Genomic DNA, 24,195 nt, shown 5'->3' with positions numbered 1-24,195 from the left:
TTCATTCTTTTTGGTCTAGCTGTGATCTAGCCCATTGCCAACTAGTAAAACAAAAGAAAAAAAAAACCTTTTTTCTACGGTGAAAAGTAATTAAATTTCATATATTTATTTACAAAACTCTAGGCATCATTAACTAAAAATAAATAGATAATAAAATGCCTCATTAACCATGAATATTATATAACCCTTCTTCTTCATGGTGTAGCACGCGGTGATGTAACTTGTTGCCCAATACCGACTAGTAAGCAAACACATCAAAGAAATTAATTTGTAGTAGTCAACAAACTTCTGATTTCACTTGTTTGAATTTATGCTCTAAAAATTGAACTCATCAACTTTTTAAGTGAATTCCTTGTTGCAACTTTGTTCTATCTCACCGCTATCAAAGGAATGGAAGATGGTAAGATCACAAACATGCAAGAACTTGGCGTTCGGATAGTTTTTATGGAGTAATGTTTTTTAGGATTAATAGCATGATCCGTACGTCTATTTATTTATTTATTTTTCTTTGTTGTTATGTTTATTTATCAGATCCTTCTATGTTTGACCAATGTGATTGTACGTACATAATCTTCAAGATTTGAACTTGGAAATGGGTTTGCCCCTGCTGATCGGTCGCCAAGAGGGCAAGAATTGAGATTGGAGCCATGTAATGGTAAAGTGAAAAGAGGGGTTTGCGAATCGTAATTACATTGATCATTCATCATGCTTATGTTGATAATAATCGTAATCCCACCACCCGTTTCCATATAATTTGTTTTTTGTTTTTGTTTTGATAATTTCTAGTGGATTTAGTCTTAGGAAGGTAATAAGTTCGGTGGTGCAATTCTTTATCTCTAATTCTAATATCTTTCTAATATGTTTAAAGAGATAAATCACTAAATTCACTAGGCGAGCCATGTGTCTCTACTGATAGTTTATCCCTCCTTTTTAGAGGACTGGTCATTCGCTCTCTAAACTGATTGCATGCCCTCTTCTTGAAAGACCATGATTTACTTCTCACCAACTACAAAGATAAAATATACATATATATTAAGATTTGCTCTCTCTGTGGTCTCAAGTTCGAGCTCTGTGGTTGCTCATATGATGGCCACTGGAGGCTTACATGGTCGTTAACTTCAGGACCCGTGGGATTAGTCGATGTGCACACAAGCTGGCCCGGACACCCACGTTAAACTAATATATATATTAAATGTTCATATGGTCTCCTACCATAATGGAGCTCATATATAGAATGACTTTACACATACCCATATCAAGGCCATGGTCCTTGTGATTTCATCTTTACCGCTCTATATAAAATTACTAACTTTACCCCCATAGAAATTAGTATGACTTATAGCTATATAAATGTGCATGAGCCATCAAGTAAACGAGTCCAAGAGAAGAGCTCAGACTCTCTTCTCCAACTTTTAATCAACTCTTGTATCTTCGCTGAAAATACAACACAGTCTTAAAAGTTTTTCTCCTTTTATATTTGTGCTAATAACTAAAGTACTAGAGGGTTTTCTAAGCTCAACATATGATTTGTTTTGCAGGTGTTTGTGAAATTCAAGCCTAGCAGCCTCCATTTCCTAGTCCATCCATTAGACTTGGAATAACTTGATATTTTAGAGTTTTCTTCAAACCTTATTAAGGATCATTTTTAAGTTCAACTTGTCTACATAATAATGGTGGAAGACAAAGAAGTTTTAATGAGAAAGCTAGGGTTTAGAGAGTTTGGTGTTCTTACGTGTAGAGGATCAACATATGAGTTACATCTCAAATGATTTATTGAAGGCATTACTAGAAACTCATGGTATGTTTAAAAGTATTTCTGCTTTAATTTTTAAATATTTTTTGTTTAAAAAATATCAAATTGATAATTTTTTAGTGCTAAATTTCTCATGATTTTAATGTACTCATGTTAAAAATAAAAAAAAATCTAAAAAAGTTTATTTTAATATATTTCCATGTAAATTATTATTTTAAAAAACACTTTTTATAACAATCCCAAACAAACATTTAATTTTGTTGTTAGATGAGGAGAAGGGAGAGAAAGTCAAGTTTGAGGGGTTTTTTTTTAGCCAATTTAATTTTGAAAATTTGAAGTATAAGAAGAGATAATTTTTTCTGATTTTTATTTTTATTTTTTCCATGGATCACTTTCGCAATTCTCCTGTCACTTGTTGTCGGAAAACTAGATGAAATCCCATCGGAGGAGCCACATTATCGATAGTAGAGGGACTCGATAAAGAAAGAGACTATAAAGATTACATGGATGAATCATGCAATTAATATGTAATTTTTATGTATAAATTGCACGGGAAATTATTATAAATTTCCAAATAGGCATAGGTTTAGTGCATTTTCTTTATGCATAGACAATTTGTATTATTTTTACAGAGTGAAATCCAATTTGCTAATTCTCTTTCAAATCCAATCATTGAAAAGTGACTGATAATGTTAATGATGAAAAAAATAAATTTCTTACCTTAGTCTTAAAGTATTAAAATATATAGCCTTAATACTCAAGTAAAAACATTATTTATTTATATATATAAAGAAATAAAAGGGATATATATGGTTAATTTCATTTTGTAAATTTAAAAAATATCAATCAAAATTACAATAATTTTCAGAGAATAACCCTATAACTTTATCCCCTTTTCTTTTGGTATCATTTTGTTAAGCTAAGGTTATCGATGATATCTAATGATGATTAATTGAGGTACAATATGCAAACTGTCCTTGTCTTTTCTTTTTAAATAACAATAACACTTAGATTGTGAAAAAAAATTAAAAAAAATTACAATATTTTTTTTTATTCAAGTATGAGGTTCGCCGATTCTTATATAATATAAATAGGTTATGGCTATTTAATCAATAAGGTCTAATAACATAGTTAATTTCACATGATGACATATCTAATAAAAGATATTATTGTCTAGCCTATTTGAGAGTATAGTTGCGGTTGTTTTGTAAAGTGTTTTTTGTGTTGAAATGTATTAAAATGATATTTTTTATTTTTTAAAAATTATTTTTAAGATCAGCACATCAAAACGATCCAAAACACATAAAAAATTAAGTTTTAGTAAAAAAAATTTAAATTTTTAAAGAACATGATTCGCACTCTATTTTCGAATGGAATCTTTAATGAGATTTTGTTAGAAATCACAACCTATAATATTTTTATAAACCAAATCATTTTTCAACATGTTAGTAATTTAATTTGGATATTTTAATTAAAAAAATTAATTAATATCTAAAATAATATTTTTTTTAAAAAAACTTAGTACAATCATCAAAATCATCAACGTAGATTCTCTTGTCTCAGCAACACACCCAAATAAATACAATGCACCTTTTTTTTTAATTTTTGAAGAAAATAATAATGCAAAAGCCACACGTAAAAGCCCCACTCCCTGTCCCTCTCTCACTCCTGTCTGAAAGCTAAAGAAAATTAAAAATTAATTTTAAAGTTGCCACGTCATCACTCCTTTTCTTTATCTCAACCACCGCCTGCCGTCTCTTCGTTCTCCTTGGTTGTTCCTCACTGTAGTCTCTGGACCCCACACCCCCCCTCGTCTCTTTCTCTCTCTAAAACCCATTTATTTATTTTTTAACTTATGAACAACAAAATTTGGACCGTTTTACGGCCACATTCGATTTTTTTTTTATATGTAAGAAATGGGATAAAAATATTTTTAAGTTAGCTAAATTTATTTAATTTCTTTTTTCTATTGATTCCATTTTTAGGTTTTGCTCTTTGGCATAAAAAGTGAATGAGAATTTTAACTTTTTAACCTTAATTTAATGTGGTTAAGAAACTACTCATTTAATTAATTTAATTAATTCAAGCTTACTCTATCACAGAAATTTAGATTAAAACTTGTTTTAAACCATACATCCCAAGAAAAAATTTAATTAGCTATGTTTGTTTGGTTAATGGTACATACTATAATTTTATTTTTGTCTCATTAAATTATTATTTTTTTAATTTTAAGGCATCTTTAATGGGAGAGCAAAATGAAGAACTAAAAGTGGAAAATTAATTTTTTAGTTTTTTCTTCCAAATAAATAGTTAAATAAAAAGTTAAAATGATTTAAAAAAAAACAATTCCATCATATCTATCAAAAAAACAAAAATATTAAAATAAATTACTTAAGGATTTGTTTTTTCATCTCCACAACTTCTCTTAATGTTTTTTTTTCTAAAAAAACTAAAAATATTAATATTAAATATATTAAAATATAAATAGATTTTTAAAATAATTTTTTTTCATTCTGAGTGTACATAAAAAAAATTATATCTACACTATTTTAAAAAACTATATCAATAATTTAATTTTTTTAAATAATTTTTTCATTAAAAATTATTGTTTATAACTTTTTAAATTCACATTTTAAAACTACAATCATAACCATAAAAAGCTCATAAAATACAAAGTATACTTTCTTCCGCTGAAAAGTTGAAAAAAATATAATTTTCTTTCTCTAAAAAAGACACAAAAAAAAAAAGTCTCCTTTTTTTCTACTCTTAGCGTTTCCTCCTTCTTTCCCTTAATATAAATCTCCACTCAACACACCCATTCCATTCTTTTCTTTCTTCGAAGTCTACCCTTTTCACACAAACAAATCATATCTTGATCTCTATTCTGGCTCACAAGTCGATAAAGTTTGCATCTTTACAATCTTACAAGGCGAAAAAATGCCTGCTTGGTGGAGTAAAAGGAGCAGCAAGAGCAAAGAAGGGAGCAATCAAGAGAACTCACATGGAAAAAATGATAAAAAGATCTGTAGCATCACAGAAAACAAGAGGAAAAGTAGTCTTGATGAGGCGGCTTTGAGAAAGAATTCACCACGTGGCAGCAAGGAATTTGCTGGCAGTGGTGGATCATCCGGGTTTTCGGGTTTTGAGTCGGATGCAGCTGAAAAAAGAGGGCTTCCTTTGCCTGAACCATGTGTGAGTGATCTTGGTGCTGGTGGTGGGATTGGAGGTGCTGCTGGTGGAGTCGGGTTTGGACCCGGGTCGGGTTCTGTTTCAAGTGTTAGCTCTTCTGGGTCATCTGGTGTTGAAGATCATGATAATAATCAGGGTAGTAGTAGTCTGTTTGGTGGTTACAGGTTAGTGTTTCTATAGAAATTCTGGGTTCTTGGTCTTGGTTTTCATGTTTTGGTGGGATTTAGAATTCTGGGTTGAATTCTGATTTATGAAATGGAGTTGTTTGATTGGTGAATTTGATTGATTATTTTTAGATGTGAAGAAGAGGCTTGAACTATTCTTAGGTGGGTTTTTTTTTTGAGTAGTGAAAAGAAAAAAGAGAGAAAAAGGCATTTTTTTAAATCTTCTCTGAAAATTTGTGTCAGAGTTGGGGTTTGTTGTCTGAGGCTGCTGTGTCTTCTGTTTTCTCAGCTTTTTTTTTTAATTTCTGAAACTTGCTGTTTCCAAATACCTTGTCCTTAAATCCCCTGTGCTCTCTCTCTTTCCTAATTTTTCCTGTCAGAGTTTGATTGCTTTGGATGGGAGTTACTTTCTCTTTCCAATCAAATGTTCCTGATTTGGATCTTTTTTACCTTATTGGACAGTCCAAGGTTTATGGGACTTAGTTCTTAACCGTTTTGGTTTTCATTTGGACTTCAAATTAGGGGTGAATGTTTTTAATAAGATTTTAAATATAAAATGAAGCTTATACTAATTAAGGATGTCTTCTATATTGTAAAAATAGAAGCTTTGTTGTTTTTTTTGGTTTAATTGCTAGTTTTAAGCAATGGAGTTTCTGCTCCATTTGCAATATCTAGAGATGAGGGTTTCTTGTTTGTTATAATCAGCTAGCTGATTTTGAAATCTAGATGGTTAAGATTACAAGAATGGATTCAGTATGGTTCTCAAGTGCATCTGCCAACTGTAATCCAGGTTATCTGTTGATCATAGAGGACATGGTGGGGGTTCAAGAAGTCCTGTTCCTGGGTCGAGAAGTCCTGTTCCAGGGTCGAGAACAACAAGCAGGCCTACTTCACCTCTCCATCCGCTGCTGGGTGGTATGAGCTTAGACTCCTTGACTGGGAGGCTGGAAGATGCGAAGAGCCAATGGCATCCACTGCCTCTTCCACCAGGTTCTCCCACAAGCCCGCCTTCGTTACCGGGCACAAGAACCACTGGAGCAACAGACAACTCTACCTTGTCAAAATGGAAGAAAGGAAAGCTTCTAGGAAGGGGAACCTTTGGACATGTTTACCTCGGATTTAACAGGTAATATCATTGTTTCTTGTAGAGTATTTAGCCTAACTGCAAATTTTAAGTCTTGATGACATACTACTTGAAGATGATTTAAGCACAATTTACCATCAGCGCTTGAAGACTGTTTATATGTTGTTCCTCATGCATTTCATGGCTTTCTCTTCTAAATATTGTTTTGCTACTTAAACAGCCGGAGTGGACAGATGTGCGCAATAAAAGAAGTCAAGGTTATTTCAGATGATTCAACATCAAAAGAATGTCTCAAGCAACTAAAACAGGTAAATTTGTTTATGGCATCAAATTCAGCTAACAGTAAAATTAAAATTTATTCCTTGAATACTAAAGTTTCTACAAATGTATTTCTACTGTCCTTTAGATGTTTTGGCAATTGATGGCATGTTTCTAACTACTGCTCCTTGTCAACAGGAGATAGATTTGCTTAGTCAGCTATCACATGCAAACATTGTTCGTTACTATGGAAGTGAACTGGTATGAGTTATTTTTTAACATGAAAATCTAATGCTTTCACACATAATTGAGAGATTATTGGAATCCATTTCTTGACATGTAATTTCTATTCTGTTCAGTCTCACTGATTGGTTGTGTACATATTGGACCTTAATTTTGTGATCTCTTTGGTTTTTCATTTTCCTAGAGTGAAGAAACACTTTCAGTTTATTTAGAGTATGTATCTGGTGGCTCAATTCACAAGTTACTTCAAGAGTATGGTGCCTTTACAGAGCCGGTTATTCAAAATTATACCAGGCAGATTCTCTCTGGGCTTGCATATTTGCATGGAAGAAATACAGTTCACAGGTATGTGTTAACGGTAATTATGGTTACTAGGTCACATCTGAAATCACATTTTTTTTCAGCCTTTCATTGGTTTTATGAAATTTTTTGTTTTTGGCAGGGATATCAAAGGAGCAAACATATTAGTGGATCCTAATGGTGAAATCAAGTTGGTTGACTTTGGCATGGCTAAACATGTATGTATCATCTGCAATTGATAAAGTTTAATATTAATTGTTTTTCAAGCTAATATCAGACTTCACTTAATTTCAAAGTCATTCGAACTATTTAGTCGTGGGAGTAATTAAATAAGACCATAAGCGTGTATATGATTTTGCAGATGTTTCTCTCTTTCGCAAGGACTTTGTCTTGTGTGCACCTTCAAAGAACAAATAGTTTTTTAGGAATCAAGTTTCTTTTCCTTTTCATCAATATGATTGTATGTGTGAAGTATGTTATTGCACATTTAACAAGTTGGCAAATCCAGAAAAAAGCTTTTGGCTGATGAAATAGGAGAATAATGAATATCAATTTTTAAACTTGCCTTGTTCTTCATCAGAGATAAAAGATCACAAGTTTTTTATTCTTTTCCATCCCATTTTTGGATGATAATCAGAAGTGTTTTGTGATTCTGTATTAGATTATGACATGCTCTTCAATGCTTTCATTCAAGGGAAGTCCTTACTGGATGGCACCTGAGGTAGCCTCTCTCTCTCTCTAGAAAAAATACCTTTCCTTTACTCAATTTTTCTTTCGGCCCCTTTTCAGCTTTTCTTTCTTCTTTTTCTTTCTTCTAATTAGTGTCTGTTGTTTTCTATGGATACTCTCATCTCAGGTGGTGATGAATACAAATGGCTACAGTCTTGCAGTAGATGTATGGAGTCTGGGATGTACAATTCTTGAAATGGCAACATCAAAACCACCATGGAGCCAGTACGAAGGGGTGCGCTTCTTAAAATTTAGAACTTAATTAGCAGAAATATTGTGTCATGGTTGTTGTTCTGTCATACCCAGCTTTGAAGTGCTCATTATCAAGACTGTTGTATTATGTTGAATTTAACAGGTTGCTGCAATCTTTAAAATTGGGAACAGCAAAGATATGCCAGATATTCCTGATTATATTTCCAATGATGCAAAAAGTTTCATAAAGCTATGCCTGCAACGAGATCCATTAGCACGCCCTACGGCCTCACAGTTGTTGGACCACCCTTTCATTCGGGACCAATCGACAACAAGAGTTGCGAACATCAACATTACTAGGGATGCCTTTCCCAGAACTTTTGATGGAAGCCGCACACCGGTATGCCCCTTGCATACTTAGTAAACTAATATTTTAGATAGGGATTGCCCCTCCCAAATGGCAAGATAAGAGTTAAATTTTTGTTGAATATATTAAAAATGGATATTTGCATAACATGATTATTAGAAGGAATTTGTTTCATGCTTGTGGAATACATGGTAAAGCAGTGTTTATCTAGTAAAACGTGTCCGTACCAGGCTATTTAATTTCCTTTACTTAAAGCTTATGTGCTGTATGAGAAATGCAGTCCAGCAAAATTTTTGTTGGACAAACACAATTTAAGATTGAATTTATCACATTTACTACTAGTATTATTCTCAAGCTTTGTTTTGCATGCACATACATGCCTTTATCTTCCACTAAACTATTCGTCTGTATGTGTGTGTGAAAGGAGCTTATAATTATAAAGTTTGGTTGCTGCTATATCCTCTAGAATTTTAGTGTTTTGTGCTCGTAATCTCTTTTATTTTTCATCTTCAACTTGTACATCAGCTAATTGCTTAATTATTTTATTGGCTGAGCAGCCAGCCTTAGAGCTTCACTCCAACCGAACAAATGCCAATTCTTGTGATGGAGATTTTGCAATGAAGCCGGTGGTTAATAATATAAGAGCACTGAAGAATCCAAGGTAAACGACATACTGCCATTCATATATATATCTGCACTCATACTTTATAATTATTTTAAGTTTTCAACTAACTTTAAATTTGTTGTATGCAGGGATGATGGCAGAATGATCACATCTATGCCTGTATCTCCTTGTTCTAGCCCACTGCGACAACATGGGCCTGCACACAGGAGTAGTTATCTTTCTCCTCCTCACCCTGCCTTTGCCATGATGGGACAAAGCAGTTACAATTTAAGTGACTTCTCATTATATCCAATAAGACAAGGTCCATACACCCACGACCTTTTCTTCGATACCCCTCCGTTGAAATTTCAAACACCGGGTACATCACCGAGAACAAGACCCATCTGAAAGAGTGTAAATATCAACACAAATAGTCGATCTCCCCAGAATGAGGTATCGACCAGAACAACACGGGTGTAACATCTCTGGTTCCTTGATCTTTTGAAGAATCCGGCCATAAATTTTCCCTTTCGTCAGAGTGAAGTTAGTGAACTCCTCTATAAACTTCTAAAGAGGGTGCTGGGCGTGATCAGCGGAGAAGAAACTGAATTTTGATGCGTAGGGGGAGAGACGCAGAATTTCTTGATACCTAGACAACTCTTCTTTCATTATTGTAAATGGCAGATGTCAGTTTGTTTGTAACATTCTTGTTGTAATTTAGTCTGTTCTATAAGATCACTGCTTATACCAACTCTTTTAGCTAGATAATGAAAAGCATGTGGTTCAAGCTCCCCCCCAATCAGGCCGCCTCCATTGTTATTCACTGTTTCTCCTAGCTCCCATTTTCTCTTCTTACCAAATCTAGGGTGAACATGAGGTTTTATTTGAATGATGTTGATGCACCATCTATTGGCCTGTGGCGGGATCGTTAGGGGCAACCATGTCTAGCAACTGTCTCAACCTGTGTATGTGGGCTATAAATGGTCTAGAAGGATAGACAGTGACGGTAGAGGTTGCCTGTAGCACTCGGAGTTTGCAAGATAGATTGAAGTGCTACTCTATCAATGCTTCGAGAAATTCTTTTTCGATGATGTCATGAAAACTCGTTAAAAGTTATTGATGATTGAGAGTGTTCTAGTAACTCCAATGATAAATTTGATGTGACCAGGTGAAGTTGGCCACTGGGGGAGGTTTTTGACTAACGATGCCAAACGTGCAATGCTGGGAGAGTGATCTCATATCTTGCCGTTCCCTTCTCAATTGTATCTCTGATTTATCTGAATTATATACCCGTAGAGATACCTCCGAGTAAACGGTGCACAGCAGTCTATTTAAGCCATGAAACATCGACTGGGTGCCTTTCTTCCAACCCTATTATTTCACAAATGATAAGAACGTACCCAGACCACCATTAATATTCCGAGATCAAATCTTCTTGGGGGAGAGCTCATTTGCATCCAGCCTAGTCGTCTTTCAGATTCTGAGCTAAACCCACCCGCCGTCTCCACCATTGTCCAGACAAAAGTTGGGTTTTCAGTACTAAAAGGGAGAGCTAAAGTTGGAGGCATCGGACAAGGGCCTCTTTAAGGTGATATTATCCAAAAATCCAGACGAGTCTCCATCTCCTATTATGATACCAGATCCAAAAATCCATTTGTCTGTTTTGCCGACCTTCCATGAATGTGAAAGATGTTGCTCGTTTCTCGATCGACAAGGCTATTTGCTAGTTTAATACAAAGCGATAGCGATAGGGATTTAATTAATGCTTCCAATTCTATTTTGGTTTTGGTTTTAATTATAAAATAATAGTTACCAGTGAAAAAATATCATTTTCTTTGAAATCCATCATATAGAATTTAATTATTTTTTAAAATGTTTTTCGTAAACAAATATATTAAAATAATATTTTTTTATTTTTAAAAAATATTTTTAACATTAATACATCAAAGTATTTAAAAATATAAAAAATAATTTTAAAAAAAAAATTAATTTTTTTAAAATCTTTTCAAACACTAACTTAAATTAAAAGTAATAAAATATTAATTTAGTAAAATATAATAGTCGTAATTGAATTAGATAAGTGTTAATTTTGTTTAATAAAAATAATTAATTCAAGTTTACTCAACTATTTATCTTTCAATAGTTATGACGGCATTTCTCGGACTTCTTTCATTTAACTACAGTGATTGATGGCAGTGAAACTCATTGGGTGTTTTCGGACTCTAGCACGGTAAAAAATAAAATTCGGTAAACTAAGAAAATAGAGAAAATAATTTACAATAATAATAATAATAATAATTATGAAAACACACTGAAATTTTAATGATAATTTTACTAGTATTATTAAAAATATCTTGATAAATATTTTTAATAATACCAAGAAAGATAATTAACGATAAGTGAAATGGATCATCCATGTTTTTTAAAAATGCTGAAATTTATTTGTTTTTGAATTATTTATGTGTTCTACAGTAATTATTGTTAGTTGTTTTTTTAATATAATTGGATTTATTTGGTTGAAATATTTCTCTAACGAGAAGTTTCTTATTTATTTTTTATTTTTTTATTCATGATTTTCTAAATTATGTTATTATTTTAATTATTCTTTAAACAGTGTTATATTACCAATTTTGTTTTTACCATGCTATAAAAAAACAAAAACTCAAACTCATGTTCTCTATCCTTTGTTTTCTGTTCTTCTTTCTGCAGATCAACTCGAGTTAGCTTATAACCCAAATCTTGAGTCGAGTCATAGACCTCGATCGCTTTTTTATGCTCAAGTGCTTAGTTGACTTTTTTTATTAGCCATCGGATTTTGTTTTTTATTTTTTTAGTTTCTTTTCAAGTTTATATAGATTAAATAAATAGTCAGGTTGATATTTTTCAAATTTAAATTATAATATCAAGTATAATGATAATAATAATAAAAAAAAATTACATTCTAAATGTTATTGTATTTATATTCCAAAAACTTTTAGGTCCAAGCCGCAGTTATGGTGTAACTTGGGAAAAATAGAAGTTGAGAAATACAGGTAATGGGACGTGGGAGGATATTCATGAGTTGGGCCGAGCAATGCTTGCTTTATAAAGAGAGAAAAAGGACACCTACTAGGCGAGAAACTTGGGTCGGTGGGCTTGAAAGAAGAACCCAGGCCTTAGCCGAGGCCCGCGTCCTCTTATTCTTCTTCTTCTTGACAATGGCTTATATTATTTATCTTATTCATTTATTTGACTTCTTTTTTAGAGGAATTTCATTTTTCTCACACTTTTTAAAGATAAGAAATGTATAAATTGTAAATAAATGGAATATTCGTGAGAAAAAATTCTTCGGAAAAAATCATGAGAAGTTCCTAGTATAATGCTTCCTTGTATAAATGAGATAACACCAAAATAGTTTATTGGAATTAATTTGTATATGCGTAAATTACTTGATTGATAAAATAATTACTAATAATTTCTTTGATATAGATTATTATAAATAGTTTTTTGATAAAAAAGAATTAATTTTATTATAGAAAAAAACTAGCTATTTGATTATGCTTCGCTATGAGTTGGATAATCATTTTGACCAAAAAATGAATATGCATAATTTTTCAATGTGTTTTTTTTAAATCATAATAATAAATTGAAAAGTCTATTTATGTATTTAATTAAATAAATAAAGAACCATCTATGTTAATAAATACAATAAATAAAAAATGTTAACACGTCTATTCATCTAGCCTCGTTGTGTAGAATAATTTTTTTTTAACACAAAAGAATAAATATGTAGGTATTATTAACGTATTTTTTGATATCAAGTAAAAAAATATAATTATGAATAAAAAAACCGATACTTAGATATAATAAACTAAAGTGAAGATTATATACGTTAATAAAAATATGTAATATTTCAAGTTAATTTTTATTGTACTAGAAAAATAGAATAATATTGCAATTGCTAAGTGAAATATTATTTTCTTTTAGTTTTTATATAATAATTTTTTTTTAAAAAAGTTATAGAGAGAAAAAAGAAAAACTATAAAAATAAATTACAAAAGAATAAAGATAAGAACAAAAATAATTATACAAATAAGCCTAGTGTAAAGTGATAAATGTTTCAAGTGTAAAAAATATAAAAAATTTTTTTTCCCAAAAAATAAATAGAAATAAAAAAATAAAATAAAATTATATAAAAAAATAATAACAAATAAATTAAATGTAAAATAATAAATATATCAAGTATAAAAAAGATTCTAAATAATTTTTTTTCTAAACACGAAACACAAAAAAATTTACAAATTTGTTATGCTATAGTTTCCGCAACAGTAAGAAATTAGAAAACTTTATAATTATGCCATTTGAACATCAAAAAATCGTTGCAGGTATAATGATAACGATAAAAAAATATATGTTAGTTACTTAAAATTAAAATAAATTATTGCAAATTAAGGCGGGTGGACAGACATCCGACCTCACCATTTGCTCTTCCTTTCAGAGGAAGCTTTTAGAGGGAAAAAGTCCAAACTATCCCCTTTAAATTTCCCTCCATTTCCCTTCACTTTCTCTCCACCCAAACAACAAAAAACATGCCAATAGAACTGCCAAGAGGACTACCGTTCTCTGTAGACACATGGAGTCCAAATTCTAAGAGAAAGAGACACCATTTCTTAACACATGCCCATAAAGACCACACCTCTGGGATTTTAACACACTCTTGTTACCCAATTTACGCAACCCATCTCACGAAATTACTTGTTCTTCAAAATTACCCTCAGGTATGTGTTTTTTGTAGGTTCTTAGAACTACCCATTTGAGTTTTTTGGTCCAATTTTGAGTTTCTTGTTTTGATTTTGATTTTTTTTTAATGTGTATTCGTAGCTTGAGGGTTCATTATTTGTCGGCATTGAAGTGGGAGAGTCAGTGGTTTTTAATGACCCAGATGGAGAATTCAAAGTCACGGCTTTTGATGCCAATCACTGTCCTGGTATTTTTTTTTTTTAATATTATGATGATGATTATTTGGTTTGTTTTATTATTGATTTTTAACTGCTCATTGGTTTTGGCTATGTGGGTTTGGTGAATGTTTGTTTCTGTTAGGATATATTATTTGATTGGTATTTGTGATGGTTCATTATTTGATTGTACTGTTCCAGGATTGCTGCTAGTATTTTTTTTAATCATTTGATTTAAGAACGGGTTTGGTTTGGGTTTGGTTTAGGTTTGGGTTTAATTTATGCCAGCTGTGGTTTTTTGCGGGCAGAATTGAACACAAAAAAGCAGTGCAGCTTTTTGGAAAATGATGCATTATATTTGAAATAAATAGTATGTGTTGAGATTCCTTAGTTTTGAAATACTTCCTACTTGAAGCAAGTTCCAATAAGCAACTAGGAAGGATAAGCTTAGTAGCACATAGGTGAGGGAACTTACTGACAAAATCTCCCTAGCCTTGGAGTTTTCAGAAGTTGTATTACGCATGTCTGTTTACCTATTGGCTGTTTCTAGAATTGTATTATGCATGTCTGATTATGAAATTTCAGATCTTTATTGGCTTTTTCTTTCAACTCCACTTCCTTTTTTTTTTTGCTACTTTATTATTGTTTTGTGTGTCCTAGGAGAATTGGTATTGCTTGATGTATCTTTTATATGTGTGCATGACCTAAAATGATTCTTAGAGAGCTCTATTGAATGATGATATATATCTGGCATGGATTTGTGAACTTCAGGAGCTGTAATGTTCTTGTTTGAAGGCAATTTTGGTAACATCCTGCACACAGGAGATTGCAGGCTTACCCCAGAGGGTGTAAGATGTTTACCAGAGAAGTATATCAGCAAGAAAGGGAAAGAACCTAGGTGCCAACTTGATTATGTTTTCTTAGATTGCACATTTGGAAAATTCACTCAGAAACTTCCTAGTAAGCATTCAGCAATCCAACAGGTACTCTGATTTGCCCCCTTTCATCTCAAGTTTCTTTTGAATCTTGATGGCTCTTGTTGTGTCCGACTGAATACTCCTTAATGACTTTCCTCTGTGTTCCCATAGTGATGGCATGTCTTCTTCTTGTCTGTGTTTGTCCCCTGTTCTGTGTTAGCATAGTAGCATTTTTGTCCAAAGAATATAGCTTTGCTTATGTTTTCATTTTCAAATTAATTACTCTATGTTTGATTTTCTTGCCTCTTTCTTATAACTTGGATAAATGTGTTCCTCTTCACAATGCAACCACTTTGATGCTCTTTCTCTCTCTCCCTCTTTTCACTGGTTACTTGTTGCTTTAATTTTTGTGATATGTTAAGCCCTTCTTTTATGCTGGAATATGTTAGCAAGTTGTATAATGATTGATCTTGCATGTTCATGAGCCAGGTTCTTAATTGCATATGGAAGCACCCTGCTGCAACTGTTGTGTATCTGACCTGTGATCTTCTTGGTCAAGAGGATGTTTTGGCTGCTGTGTCTGAAACATTTGGTTCCAAGATATTTGTTGATGAGGTTGCCAACACAGAAAGTTTCCGAGCTTTGACACTTACAGTTCCTGAAATTCTCACTCAAGATCCATCTTCCCGTTTCCATATGTTTGATGGATTTCCCAAGTTATACGAACGAGCAGCTAAAAAGATTGCTGAGGCCCAGGCTAATCTTCAACCTGAGCCCCTCATTATCCGTCCTTCAGCACAATGGTATGCATGTGAGGAAGGATATTCTGAAACAGAAAGTCAAAGAAAACTGAGATTCAACGAAGCAGTTAGGGACCCAAATGGTGTTTGGCATGTCTGTTATTCTATGCATTCCTCCAGGGGAGAATTGGAGTGGGCTTTGCAACTTCTTGTTCCTAAATGGGTCGTGTCAACAACCCCCAGTTGCTTGGCTATGGAGCTCGATTATGTTAAGAAGCATTGCTCTGGCACTAAACTAACTTTAGATGACCGTTTGTGGAAGCTTTTGGACATTAATGTTGAAGCATCATCAGAAACAGAAGTAACAGCCAGAGTCCTGGATTATCCTTCTGTGGTTGAACAGCCCATTCAAATTTCTGCACAATCTCAATCATCACCAGTTAAAGTAACTTCTAGACGACTTTTGAGTTTGTCTCCTCCAAGCAAAAGGCCGGAAGTGACTTTGTTTGGTAGAGCGAGACTTGGCATCCCAGATTCTGGTTTCCCTGCTGAGGAGAAAATTGAATCTATCAAAGATTCTTCACAAGTAGTTGCTCATAAAATGGATCAAGATGTCTCATTTGAAAATGAAGTCGAAGTGAAATGTGAGAATATATTGGAGAGTAAGCTGGATACTGAATTGAAATGTGAGAATAAATTGGACACCACAAAACAATGCGGTGAGTCAGTCAAGAAAGAAGTTTTAAAGTTTTCTGTTCGTTCCCCCATTGGATCCTCACAGAATTTTAGTGAGACCTTGAGAAAGTTATACCGGTCAATGAATGTGCCTGTGCCTCGACCTCTTCCCTCCCTGTCTGAACTTATGAACTCCAAGAAAGGAACCAAGAGGAGATTTGAGTCTTAATGTTCATTATTGTTCAGAAAACACCAATACAATTCGCTCTTCTTTCAACATTATTTTTTTAGGTCCTTTGCCTTCAGACCAGCAATGCATCGTATATGCAAGAACAGTGGAGATGAAACCATAATACTCAATATCTGTAAAGTTGTTGCTGGTGGTACCAAACCTATTAGTTCAATTATTTATTATGCCTTAAAGGTAAAAAATGTATTCACAGTATCAATGGGCTTCTGAATTGTTGCCAATATGATGCATTGCCTGGGATACTGACTGACCCTTGCATCACTGTGTATCCCCTCTGTGATATCTTTTAGTGTTGAAAATAAATAAAAAAGTTACGAACCAAAGGTTTTCTAATTATATTTTTGTTATTCTGTTGTTAAAAATACATTGAGCAACCAAAAGACAGAGGATTGAGTGTGGTGTAAAAAAATAATGGAAAAAACAACTTCCCCACTAAAATGTATGAAAGCGGGACGACTCTATTGTGGGAAATTCGGCACAGGCCACAAAAATCATGGAATATGAGGCAAATTAGTCCATCACCACCACCATGCTCATCATGACCAAAGCGCAGAGTAAAGGATTCGGTGTTGAAGATTTGTGGAAATCTCCAACATAGAATGAATCACAAGGGAACAACAATGATAAAATAGATACTTGATTTTCCAGTGTAATTATATAGCCTCATTCAGCTCTGTGTATTACTCAACTTGCAAGTAATGAGGGAGAGGTGTAAAATATCTCAATATCCTTTATAATCCATTCATGTAACGAAACCAACGGGAGACTAGATGACTTAGGCAACGAGCATGAGAGCTTTCAGTTCAACAAATCCAGGATTATTAGTTGGGTTTTGATTGAACTATTTACTGATATTCCATGTGCTCTGTTTTTGTCTCTCACTTCTTTGAATTTCAATCTTTAATTTTTACTCTCCTTTTTTTAGTACACTGTGATGCATTTGTTTAAGCTTTCTTAAATGATGCTGAATAATTTAAATGATTGAGTGCTGTAAATCAAATGCAGGCTGCAAAAGGATGTTACTTGAAGCCAAGGGATTTTTTTGGAAAGGAAGAAGAGGCTTCTTGGACCTTCAAGAGAAATATTTTCTGTCTCGTAGCTTTGTAGCTATATTAGATTTTCAAGTTGTGGTCAAGGTTTCAACGGCCGAAATTTGTGAACTTAACAAATTCAATTATTTGTGCTATGCTCTTATATATTTCATATTCTAATGAAATGTTTTTGATCATTCTGTTCTTGTCACATGTGAGATGACGGCGGCGGCGGCCACCTAAATGCATAGAAGTTCCAAAAACAAAAACTCAAGCCTTCTGTGCATGGCAATTTTTTTTAAACACCTTTCGTGATGAAGTTAGAAGTTATCTGAAATGGAATTATTTATATAGAAGTTGCAAATGAACCTCCTTTTATGGTGGAGTTTTTACTGGGGAATGAAGCTCTCCACTGAAAATTAATAACTCAGTGGCAAAAGGTACATTTTGCCACAAAAGCATTGGTGGCGCGGTTTCAGTGGCGACGGAGATCTTTGTCACTAATGGATTCAGTGGCGAAATTCGATTCTCTAGACCAACTGTTTTGCTGTAAAAGTGCTCTATTAGCCAGTTCAAAATTATGTTTATTCGTGTGTTATCGATATTCAAACTTTTCGGTTCCTAATATTAGTGATTGAAAAACCCTGATTTTCCAAATTATTGACATTTAAACCTTTCAATTCAGACTTTCTTTTATTTGAGCAGTTTTCTCTAATGTAGCTGTTGATGCAGTTATGAACAAGCTTTCTAAGAATAATAAGACATGGTGCAAAGTGTTATGACAGAAACACAGATGAAGGTGTGCTGGCAGCCGGACTTCTTCTCATAGGTTCATGTGCATACGTACGAACTCCATATCCTGTTGGCTAGAAATGTCAGCCTTTCCTACGACGGAGATGGCGATCGAGGCAAACCTGAGAAAGCTTTAACACCACTTTCCCTAGTAGTTCAAAAGGTCTTTATGCCGTATTCCAAAGATGCAGGTCATCATCAAACTTCCATTCCCATCTCTTTCTTTTCTTTTCTCGGTTTTTTTTCCCTTTTCATAACTCAGAATACATTGATAAAAAGCACCAAGCTTGCAAAAAATACAGGAAGGTGAACCATGGAGGCCAGATTGGAATATAAAAAAACATATGACGTGGAGCACGTTGAGGATGCGTTGATAGACAATGCAAAGTCTGTAAAGCAATTTGAACGTGTCTAATGTAGACTGCAGAGTTTGATAAAAGTAAAATTAACTTCGTATCTAAGTTGTTGTTGTTGGATTGAACTCAAATTTAGTTAGGATGTTCTACTCTTGCTGAAACTAACTGAGGCCTAGAAAGCCTTGAAATTAGACCAAAATTATAATATTGTTTTGACATTTTATTTGATTTTGCTTTGATAACCTATTTTTTTTTTAAGTATTATTATGCTGCTTTTTACAGTAGCGTTAAAACAGTTTCGATAAACTATTTTTGATGATAGGGTGGTGTCTACATAGAAACAACGGTAAATCTTCAATGGACTTTTTTTTTTTTATCTTTCCGAGTATATATTTAATTATTGTCAAATATTTTTTTATTTGCTTTATTTATACTTTTTTTTTAAATTACATTGTTAAATTAACAGAATTTATTAAATTTAGTCAATTTAATAATTTAATTTAAGTAAATTGCTTCTTTAAAAGCATTATTATTATTATTATTATTATTATTACATTAGGAGAAATATGACTTGACTCGCTGTATAGCTGAAAACACCTATCTATGCTAAAACAAAAAGCTTACCCTAAAATACAAATTGCGCAGCTCCTTTAGACAAATCAACAACACGAAAGAGGGAAAAACAAGAATTAGATATCATCTAACCATTGGATAATCTTGACAGGCGCATCTAACCACCAAGGAGAGATCATTGCATCTGCTGAAACTATACTCAATCAAACTTCTAGTCTTAATTTCTTCTCTTTAATCAGCAAGTTGTCCTTCAATTATCAGAGGAAGCTAGTCAAAAGAATACATGGAAAATCCTCACCCTAAGAGGGGTGCATTTATGATGATCTGAATGAATATTTCTCATCACTTCGGATAAAATATCATGAGTTCAACATGAAGCGCAGAGTTTTTATTTTTTTCTCTCTCTTCAATTGGTTGGTAATCAGTTCTAGTTTATACAATTCAGCTCACCTTTTCGTTTCTCATTGCTGTGTCTTAGCTTACTTTCCTGTTCACAAAAGCACCGAACAATTTCTGATTGCCGACATCCTTATTAATCCCTTTTGATTTAGGAAATCTGTAGTCCTTTTTTACACAGGACAGCATAAACCGACTGTTTAGTATATATACGTATGCATAGTAAGTCTTCTACAGTAACAATCTCATCCTCTGTTTCTAGCTAGTTTTTCTTTTTCACAAACCCTGCCATCTGGTTTTTTTTTCTTCTGAACTCAATCATGTCAGGTCCTAGAGAACATTACGAGTTTCATGTTGAGTTGAAACCCTTTCAGCAGGAACTCACGAAGTTCCCTCTACTCTTCTTGCTCGGTGAGCTCCAGTACTTCACACACATTACTGAAGGTCAGAGGGTATTCAGAAGAGCAAGAGAGCCGATAATAATCAGAAAACTTGCTCGGATTCCAGTTAGCGATTCACTGTTTGATCACATTCAAGATTTCAAAGACATATTGACAGAGATGGACATCCCTGAAATCGAACAATCAAAGATACTGGACAAAATTGCATCAAAAGCTAATGGCATGGATACATATTGTGGTGCCTTCATGTCTGTTAGGATAGTGAAAGTTATATTCCGACCTGATCAGAGTGCTGTTAATAATGAAGAAAAGGATGTTGCAAAAGCTGAGGGGAAGTCAATGGACAACTGAAGGTACACCGATCCCTGGCCACCAAGTCGTATGTTGATGAATTGGAAAGAGTTTTTTCCGGTGGTTCAGGGTCAGCGATAAACTGCACCCAGAAGATATTGCATTGTTCGGTGGTTGCAGACTAGACACTTGCGGTCCATCATATACCTTGTGAATTCTGATGGGTACTATAGCTGTTCTTAGTATTATGATTGAGGGTCTTGTGAATTCTGATCTTGAGTAGTAAGTAGCTTTTCTTTTTCAATTTTACTTTTAGATGCTTTTATAGGATGCGGTGGGATTGAATTATTCATCATGTTTTAGATTTTAGATGGAAAATTTTACGTGCTTAAGAGTAACAATTTAGTTTTAAATAAAACTTTAATTTTAGTGGTATTTGTTCTCTCTTTTGTCAAATATATAGGTGTAGAAATTCTAAAAATTCCACGGAGGAAAGAGAGAGGCTTTAATTAGATTGTTGACATGAGCTGCGGCATACATTGATGATAAAAGTTAGGGTTCTTAATTCTTGAATTTACAGCTCTAACACCATGGAGGAATAAAAAAATCTCTGATATTTTATAAAAAATCTACATAATAATAAAATAATTACTTCAACTATTTATTTAGAAATTTTAAAAATCGACCGAACTAATTAAGAATACAAAGTAAAGTAGAAAAGAATAATTAAAATCCAAAATTAACTAAGAAAGATAACTAAAATAGAAAAAATAATATTTTCTTATACCTAATTTTGAGAGATCCAATGGTCTGATGACCAACAAAGTGAGTTTTATAAAAACGCGGTTGAATCTTCTGACTAAATTTAAGCCCGATCTAATAATCTGATCATCTAATATATTCGAGTTTTTTCATGAATTTCTTTTCACTTGGTCTTATCTATCTTATCTATAAACATGTTTGCAATCCGCATCAGATGTGCATGAGACCTAATACTCGTCTCTTATCCACAGGCACTCTCCCCAGCTTTTTTGTTTTTCATTACATTCTTTTGTATTTGTTGTTAAGAAAAAAAGAGCTTATCGAAGGATATGCAGTCTTCGTTTCTATATTACTTTGAACTAAGATAATGTCAAAGAACTAAGATAATGTGTCCACAGCTTGCTTAGAATAAATAAATCATTGCAATATTTATTATCAAATGAATGATGTAAGCTAGTTAAACTAATGGCCTTGATTTGGAAGCATACAATAGAAGTTTTTGATGGTGATGAGCAAGGTATAGTGATCCGCAGGAATCCATTTCCATGCATCATAAAAGAAGATGGGATTCTGCTTCAGTAGCCTAGATCTCACAATCTCTCGTAATTCAGCTTCTCGGACTGCAAGCAAAAAAGAGAGTTGATTAGTTAATTATGATAATCTAAATAACTCCGGGATATGCAGCTTCAGAATTCATGTCACAATCTTCTAGAGGACGGATAGGGAATCAAACTGGGGAAGGCGCTCGTGGTAAACAGCTTCTGCTGTTAAAAGGGTTCGTAGTCAAAAGGATTGAACTGAGATTATGTCTCAACATTTGCAGGATGAGCACTGTATACTTTTAGCAGCAGCACAAAACTTAAGAGTGGAACTCCTTAGAAAGGGGAATGGGGTCACGAAGCTAAACAATGAAAATGATCTAAGCAGGGCTTAAGCTTTTTCATGGGACGGTTGGTGATGTGGATGCCAGATTCTGACGTGAAACTAATATCAGACTATGCTGACGAGGTTGCTCAGAAAGGCTTCTAAATAAAAGTCAGCTCAACCAAATTAATCACAATGATGCAGTTAGATTTTTGAGCTTGGATTGAGGTATATGCCAATCCAAGACCAATTAACAAGGTCAAGAACCACCACCAACTAATTTCAGACTAGCCAAGTTTAAGAATACCTTGATAAGCATGTCTGTTGGAAGCCAAGCCGGAGCAGTGGGGACTCCAACCCATGAAACCTGTAAGAAGAATTGAGTTTTGTTGTTAAAATTTCTATTGGAGGCTCAATCCAAATTCACATGCATCATTCTAGCATCTTGGTTCAGAACTTTTCCAGTTTGTAAAAACTGCAGAATATTGTTTCAGCCATACATCTGCAGGTATATGTTTTATTTCTTATATCGAACAGGAAAAAAAAACATAGATATATAGGATTGAAACAACTGGAACAATAAATCTAAACAACTGAACCTCAAATAAGAATAATGGAACTGTTGCTTATAAAGGGCACATTCAAATGATTTTTCATATTTTTCATTTTAGAAAGCAAAAACTAAAAGAAACAATGCATGCCAATTATGGCCGGAACTTGGCCTACATTGTGACCTTTCTTGTATCTTCATCGGAGAAAGACTAATGACATTTTTATATGTGAATCAAGATCATCTAATGACTTGAAGAAGAATAGGCATTAAATAAAGAAAAGTACTTACAAGAGCATACTCTCCAGTCTCAAATATCCGTAAATCCAAGACCTAAAAGAGAAACGTACAGTGAGTCAGAAATGTAGAGTTGGAGCACGATCATCCACTGTTAGGATCCGAATTTCAATCTTGCATGATATCTTTTCGTTGATAGGAAGGACAGAAAAATCACCTCACCACGGTCTTCATAAATGTAGTCCAAGCCCTTGTAGTAAGGTGGATGCCCAACAGATAGATACTGCAACAGAGAAAAAAAAAGATATTTTTTAAGCATTTTTCAGAACACTAATGCCAAGTGAAAGAAGTGAAAGGGTTATAGACAAGAGGGAAAGAAAAGGATGCAAATAGAAGTACAAGTACCAATAACTTTTCATTTGGTGTTCAAGATGAATACAAGCCCATATGAATCTTTATGCAGGTTTCACGCCTACATCTGAGTGTAAAACCATTCCTAGTTTCCCTAAAATTACTAAACTCGCATTTCTTTTAGTCCCAAAAGCATGGTTATAGACGTTAACAGCTGCCTATAACTTGTGCTTCTTTGAAGTACTTAATGATTTTTGAGAGAATTATGATCTTGGTTATCCATAGAATGTGAATCACCTAATCAACAGCTAAACCAATATTTCGTTGATAATTACCCACAATTAAGATGTCCAAAATGGTATAAGAATAAAACGGAGAAGTCATGGTAAATGGAGACAAAACTTTGTCCGCATCACATTTCTGAAAACCTTGAAAAGATAACTCTGTTCAGCCCAAAGAAAGCCACAAAAGGAGAAGAAAATCTTTTCAGAGTAGTAGTGATTTCTGTATCTAATCTCCAAGAACATAGTAATTTAAAAACCTTAAGGAAACAAAACGATCCAAGACAAGAAAAGAAGAAAAATATGAAACCAAAACTTACATTTACGCTATTGAGGTACTTCTCTTTATCCACTCTCACAATCTGTCCTTTCTTCACTGCCACAAAAAAAAAAAAAAAAAGTGGATAAGAACCTTTTCTCTATTCTTAAAACTGTCTGATCTTTTTCAGAGTGAAGCTTAAGAACCCACTTGAATAAATAGGTTTCTTGGACTTGGGAGCAGCGGTTGAAGTTGAAGGTTGTGCATTAGTGGAGGGTTCTTCAGTTTTGGTAGCCTTTTCTTTTTCTGGCTCAGTGGATTTTACAGCTCTAATGGATGGAATATGAAGATGGTTTCTTCTTAAAGTCTGTGGCAATAGAGAGAAGCAAGGAAAGGAGCTTTTTAGTAGAGTTGCAGAGAAAGTAGCCATAGCAGAAAGAAAGGGACAGAGACAAAAACAGAGTTTTGTTTCAGTTTTAAAAGAAGGCAAATGTTAAGAGAGATTGGATAAGAGATGCTGTCCCCTTTTTTTTATTTTTAACGGCCAAATATTAAAGATCACGTAGGAATAAGGATGGGAATGTGCAGATAGCAAGCGGGTCCTCGTTTTACCCGCCCAATAAAAATTCATTATATATATATATATATATAT

At 33.5% G+C, this 24,195-nt stretch overlaps 3 protein-coding genes across 4 annotated transcripts; 2 read left to right on the top strand and 1 right to left on the bottom strand.

Annotated features, from left to right (window-relative positions):
- The first annotated feature begins 4,517 nt into the window (after positions 1 to 4,517).
- Positions 4,518 to 9,682, top strand: LOC7466732 (mitogen-activated protein kinase kinase kinase 3). The gene is made up of 11 exons (XM_024605628.2): positions 4,518 to 5,106; positions 5,897 to 6,232; positions 6,411 to 6,498; positions 6,647 to 6,709; positions 6,876 to 7,036; positions 7,134 to 7,209; positions 7,653 to 7,712; positions 7,848 to 7,955; positions 8,076 to 8,312; positions 8,837 to 8,940; positions 9,033 to 9,682. Exons 1-11 carry the CDS (start codon positions 4,691 to 4,693, stop codon positions 9,289 to 9,291), a joined length of 1,908 nt encoding a protein of 635 aa, XP_024461396.2. The 5' UTR covers positions 4,518 to 4,690; the 3' UTR covers positions 9,292 to 9,682.
- Positions 9,683 to 13,328: 3,646 nt separating this feature from the next.
- LOC7466733 (uncharacterized) lies at positions 13,329 to 16,746 on the top strand. Of its 2 annotated transcripts, XM_024605052.2 has the most exons (4): positions 13,329 to 13,640; positions 13,744 to 13,849; positions 14,589 to 14,800; positions 15,224 to 16,746. In XM_024605052.2, exons 1-4 carry the CDS (start codon positions 13,452 to 13,454, stop codon positions 16,376 to 16,378), a joined length of 1,662 nt encoding a protein of 553 aa, XP_024460820.2. In that variant the 5' UTR covers positions 13,329 to 13,451; the 3' UTR covers positions 16,379 to 16,746. The 2 variants fall into 2 exon arrangements, with proteins under 2 accessions (XP_024460820.2, XP_024460821.2); XM_024605053.2 differs by lacking the exons at positions 13,329 to 13,640; positions 13,744 to 13,849 and adding an exon at positions 14,117 to 14,278.
- Positions 16,747 to 21,380: 4,634 nt separating this feature from the next.
- Positions 21,381 to 24,080, bottom strand: LOC7466735 (NAD(P)H-quinone oxidoreductase subunit O, chloroplastic). Its single transcript, XM_002310480.4, has 6 exons — positions 23,754 to 24,080; positions 23,605 to 23,660; positions 22,870 to 22,935; positions 22,707 to 22,748; positions 22,173 to 22,232; positions 21,381 to 21,621 (listed from the first exon to the last, which is right to left on the bottom strand). The coding sequence occupies exons 1-6, from the start codon at positions 23,971 to 23,973 to the stop codon at positions 21,592 to 21,594; spliced, it is 474 nt and encodes a 157-aa protein (XP_002310516.1). The 5' UTR covers positions 23,974 to 24,080; the 3' UTR covers positions 21,381 to 21,591.
- Between the last annotated feature and the right edge of the window lie 115 nt (positions 24,081 to 24,195).

This window comes from Populus trichocarpa, chromosome 7, assembly GCF_000002775.5.
Source record: "Populus trichocarpa isolate Nisqually-1 chromosome 7, P.trichocarpa_v4.1, whole genome shotgun sequence".
NCBI lineage: Eukaryota > Viridiplantae > Streptophyta > Magnoliopsida > Malpighiales > Salicaceae > Populus > Populus trichocarpa.
Note: the sequence above shows the minus strand (reverse complement) of the source record. Positions and strands in the feature narration are given on the sequence as shown.

Excerpts from the sequence above, each read along its gene's own strand:
- LOC7466732 (XM_024605628.2), top strand. The coding sequence starts at position 4,691 with ATGCCTGCTTGGTGGAGTAAAAGGAGCAGCAAGAGCAAAGAAGGGAGC. Across the intron at positions 7,037-7,133 it reads GGAAGAAATACAGTTCACAG|GGATATCAAAGGAGCAAACA; the intron begins GTATGTGTTAAC and ends TGTTTTTGGCAG. Across the intron at positions 8,941-9,032 it reads AGAGCACTGAAGAATCCAAG|GGATGATGGCAGAATGATCA; the intron begins GTAAACGACATA and ends TGTTGTATGCAG.
- LOC7466733 (XM_024605052.2), top strand. The coding sequence starts at position 13,452 with ATGCCAATAGAACTGCCAAGAGGACTACCGTTCTCTGTAGACACATGG. Across the intron at positions 13,641-13,743 it reads TTCTTCAAAATTACCCTCAG|CTTGAGGGTTCATTATTTGT; the intron begins GTATGTGTTTTT and ends GTGTATTCGTAG. Across the intron at positions 13,850-14,588 it reads TGATGCCAATCACTGTCCTG|GAGCTGTAATGTTCTTGTTT; the intron begins GTATTTTTTTTT and ends TGTGAACTTCAG.
- LOC7466735 (XM_002310480.4), bottom strand. The coding sequence starts at position 23,973 with ATGGCTACTTTCTCTGCAACTCTACTAAAAAGCTCCTTTCCTTGCTTC. Across the intron at positions 23,661-23,753 it reads CAAGAAACCTATTTATTCAA|TGAAGAAAGGACAGATTGTG; the intron begins GTGGGTTCTTAA and ends TTTTTGTGGCAG. Across the intron at positions 22,936-23,604 it reads AGTACCTCAATAGCGTAAAT|TATCTATCTGTTGGGCATCC; the intron begins GTAAGTTTTGGT and ends TCTCTGTTGCAG.